A 3782-nucleotide genomic window follows, 5' to 3' on the forward strand; every position below is an offset into this window, starting at 1 on the left:
TCCTCTAGGAGCCCGAGAGCCTTGCCCTGTGTTGCCTGGTTTAGTGTGACTAGGGGACTTATCTCCACCTTCTTCGTGTTGCTACGGCTCCTAGATCATCGCTCAAGGTGTGGGGGGTGTCCGGCTTCTCCCAGTGTCCCCACTGCTAACCCAGCCTTTCATGGAGCAGTGGCTCCATAAAGGTCTTTGGAATACACGAGCCGGTGAGCAGGGGGCTCAATTCATTATCCGCTAATTCCTTAAATAACCCAGGCAAATCCAAATGAACAAGACATTATTTAGTTTTTGAAAATGACACACGAGAAGGACAGAACCATGAATTCACTACAATTACTTTTATCATCTCTTCCATCATCAGTATTACTGCCAAGTAAGCTCACTTTTCCAAAACAGTTCTAATTCCCATTCCATTGCATCCTGTTCAGGACCACAAAATACCATGGAAGAGTCTCCAATCTCTTTTACAAAACAGCAAAACTCTTGCTCACAATCTGGGTAAGCGCAAATGCACTGTGATCAGCATCATTCACGAAGCTGAGACACTGAAGTTTATTTAGCATTCTATGAAAACAATCAAAGTTTGAAAATTTTCTAAGGAGAACTGGTGAATCTCCATGTCATCATACAGAAAGCAAAGGCAATGAAGCTATACACTGGTTCCCCAAACTGCCCCAGGCCCTCACTTCTGAGAAGGCTGACCGCTCCCTCTTCAATCTCAGAGCGAAGGGTCACCTGGATGCTGCTCTGGCTCAGTCCGCCTCATCGTCCTCCCTTGCAGCCTCTGCAGACTGCAGTGGGAAGGCCCTCAAAGCCCTTTGTTTGACCCTGAGCAGAAATGCCATGATTTCCCACTTGCTGGTCTCCGCATAAGCCCGGGGACCCCACAGGAACTCATAGCGAGCAGGGTGGCTGTAAGGCACCTGCCGGTACTCCAGGTACCCCTCCTGCACCCACACGTGGGTCAGAAGCGTCCTGGGCTCCCCAAAGATGCAGTGCACACTCCCAGCATACACACGCAATCTGCTGAGTGCTCCCCAGACCTTCTCCTCAGGGGCACGGTCTCCATTGCGCATGATCAGGTTGAGGACCAGCACCAGGAGGCCGGCCTTGGGGATGCTCTGCCCACTGCTCAGCATTGCGTTGCAGCTGAGGCCCAGGATGGAGACCATGATGTAGATGTGCTCCCTGGGGTCCACCTCCTTCACTTCCACGCCAAAGACCAGCTGCAGGCACTGCGAGGCTTGGCTGAAGACCACCGGGAAGTACTCCTGGTTATCCCTGAGGACCTTATTCAGCATTTCCGCCTGGGAGGTCGGCTCCTTGGCTCGATACTTGAGGAGCAGGAACTTCATTAGGCTAGCTATCATCTCATTCAGCACTTCCTGGGGCAAGGACTCCCCAGTGCCTAAGGAGGACACTGTGGGGGAGGAGGCCGAGGCAGATGCAGCCACCCCTGCCTCAGCCCCCAAGAGCTGCGCAGTCACCGGGCCCTGGGCCTCGCCAGGGTCCTGAAAATCTTCCTCGGGCTTGCTCAGCTCACTCATCTCGACCACGAGCGTGATGCCTGGGATCAAACCACAGACAGGAGTCAGCCAGGGTGACAGATGGGGACCACGGGCCAGGCTGGGGGAGAGAGGGGCTGTGAACGGCCTCAGCTGAGCACCACACCCTGGGCGGACTGACACAGGCAACTTACAGGTCTCCTCTTGAGGGGTGCTCTCAGACCTCACAGGGGCAAGCCTCCGGGGCAGCCAGTCCCCTGGCTACCGGAAGGAGGAAGTGAGGTGGCTCCGCAGGGTACAGTCAGCACAGTCCAAGATTTCTGAGGCTGACAAGGTGGGGGATTAGGCCCTTGGGTGGTCCCTTCTGTTCTGGGGTGGGGAGCCCCCAGTGCACATTCAGGGTACCCTCCTTACCTTGACTCTGGGTACTGCCTGCACCTTCTCTGCCCTCTGACCTCAGGGCACGAGCCTCAGTCCTCTGCCTTCCCCTCCTGGTTCCTGCAGCTCCTGTGAGAAAAAGGGAGGGGGCAGCTCGGGGGTATCCTGTGGCACAGCCCTGAGCCTTCTGTGACAGTACGAGGGGTGGACTCTGTGAGGTCCCCCCCAGTTGTGTGGTGGGAGGTCCCCTCAGGGCTCCCTTGTAGTGCTCACCTTGCCCCTGGCACCACCTGGTCCCTCCCCTCTGGGGGCCTGCATGGAAATTCAGAACCAGATCCCAGCCTCAACAGAAAGCGCTGAGGGGCTCCACATGCTGCCGAAACTGCCCAGGGCTTCCTGTGGGTCCTAGGCTGGGGACATGCTCGGTCCTCAGCTCCTCCTCACGTCCTGCCTGGCCTCCCAGCACTGACCACAGGGGCGGGGGTCTGCTTAGTCCTCCCTCGGGTTTGGGGAGTTCAGCCTCTGCCGACCTGAAGCCTCTGCCCTCCGCCCAAATAAACCTCACCTCCCGGGGTCCCTAAGCCAGAAGTCAAGAAACTGCTCACCCCGCTCTAGGGCCTCCAAGAGTCCCCACAAGGGCTAGGATCCCTGCCTCCCTGTTGGGGTCTTTCCGCTTCAGTCCACCCTCGCATGCAGCCCGGCCCTCAGGCAGGACCGGAGATTGTCCCGTCCGCCATTTTGAGACCCTGCCACTTTCACAAGATCCCCAGTCTCTCTCAGACCAGCATGTAAGAAAGGCAGACAGACAGAATGTGCTCCCAGGGCCGACTACAGGGGCGGGGATCTGTGGGGATCCGTCGCTCCTCATGCAGGGTCCCCTCAGTCCTCCTTCAGGCACCTCACCTGCCTCCGGCCGGGACCTGGGATTCTCGCCTCGCCCCAGCTGAAGCCCCGCCCCTTATACCAGGGCCCCAGTCTCTCCAAGACCCGGATGTCAGGAAGTCAGACCATGCCTGCTGCGCTCATCCGACCCCCACAGTTGCCCTGGATTGACAGCAGAGATGAGCCTCTCTGAGGTACCCTCTGATTGGGGTTCAGGGTCCTCTAGTTCCTCCTCAGGGTCCTCAACCTGACACCCCACCGGACCTGGGAATCGGACCACCTAAGGCCCCGCCCCATATGCAAGGTCCCCAGTCTGAGATCCCGACTGACCGACTCAGGAAGTCAGCCCCCCTACCACGTCTCCAGTCTGAGATCGGATATGAGGAAGTGAAACCACGCACTGTGGGCTCATCCTACCCCAGGGCCGCCAAGGACCAACAGCAGCTACAGGCTTCTCTGAGGTCTCCTCTGATTGGGGTCCAGAGTCCGCTCAGTCCTCCCTCAGGGTCCTCAACTTGAAACTCTGGAGGAGCTGGGCTTCTTCCCTCTGCTCACCCGAGGCCACGCCCCCTTTCCCAGGTCCCCAGTTTCTCTGAGACCTGGATGTCAGGAAATGCAGCATGTGCTCATCCACCCTCTGTGTTCCCTGAGCCTTGATGTGAGGGTCCCGCCTCGGGTCAACACTAGGGGCATCCCTGGATCTGCCAGGGCTCAAGATGAGGTCCCTGAGGGATGATAAAAGGTAACCCCACTGATCCCTGCCCCTGCTGTCAGCCCTGGGCCACCCTGGTGGTGGGATGAGCACTTGGCAGCCTGTTCTGACTTCCGCATCTGCATCTCAGAGACATTAGGCAACTGTTAGAAGGGGCAGGGCCTCAGATGGGAAGAGGGGGAAATCTTAGTTCTTTTGAGGGTCAAGGTGAAGACACTAAGGGAAGACTGAGAGGACGCTGGACCCCAGAGCAGAGTGGGGTCTGGGAGGACATAGGGCAGATGAACCATGGTGCATTTCCTGACATC

At 57.8% G+C, this 3782-nt stretch overlaps 1 protein-coding gene across 6 annotated transcripts; it reads right to left on the reverse strand.

The window, feature by feature from the left end:
* Positions 1-320: 320 nt before the first annotated feature.
* On the reverse strand, positions 321-3545 carry LOC138930333 (melanoma-associated antigen 10-like). Of its 6 annotated transcripts, none has more exons than XM_070290357.1 (4): positions 3180-3545; positions 1917-2009; positions 1697-1828; positions 321-1564 (listed from the first exon to the last, which is right to left on the reverse strand). In XM_070290357.1, the coding sequence occupies exon 4, from the start codon at positions 1542-1544 to the stop codon at positions 750-752; it is 795 nt and encodes a 264-aa protein (XP_070146458.1). In that variant the 5' UTR covers positions 1545-1564; positions 1697-1828; positions 1917-2009; positions 3180-3545; the 3' UTR covers positions 321-749. The 6 variants fall into 6 exon arrangements, with proteins under 6 accessions (XP_070146458.1, XP_070146456.1, XP_070146459.1 ...); XM_070290355.1 differs by lacking the exon at positions 3180-3545 and adding an exon at positions 2784-2853; XM_070290358.1 differs by lacking the exon at positions 3180-3545 and adding an exon at positions 2486-2791.
* Between the last annotated feature and the right edge of the window lie 237 nt (positions 3546-3782).

This window comes from Ovis canadensis, chromosome X, assembly GCF_042477335.2.
Source record: "Ovis canadensis isolate MfBH-ARS-UI-01 breed Bighorn chromosome X, ARS-UI_OviCan_v2, whole genome shotgun sequence".
In the NCBI taxonomy this organism is placed as follows: Eukaryota; Metazoa; Chordata; class Mammalia; order Artiodactyla; family Bovidae; genus Ovis; species Ovis canadensis.

What these genes read in the sequence shown, in the direction of transcription:
- LOC138930333 (XM_070290357.1), bottom strand. Translation starts at nt 1,544, where the DNA reads ATGAGTGAGCTGAGCAAGCCCGAGGAAGATTTTCAGGACCCTGGCGAG.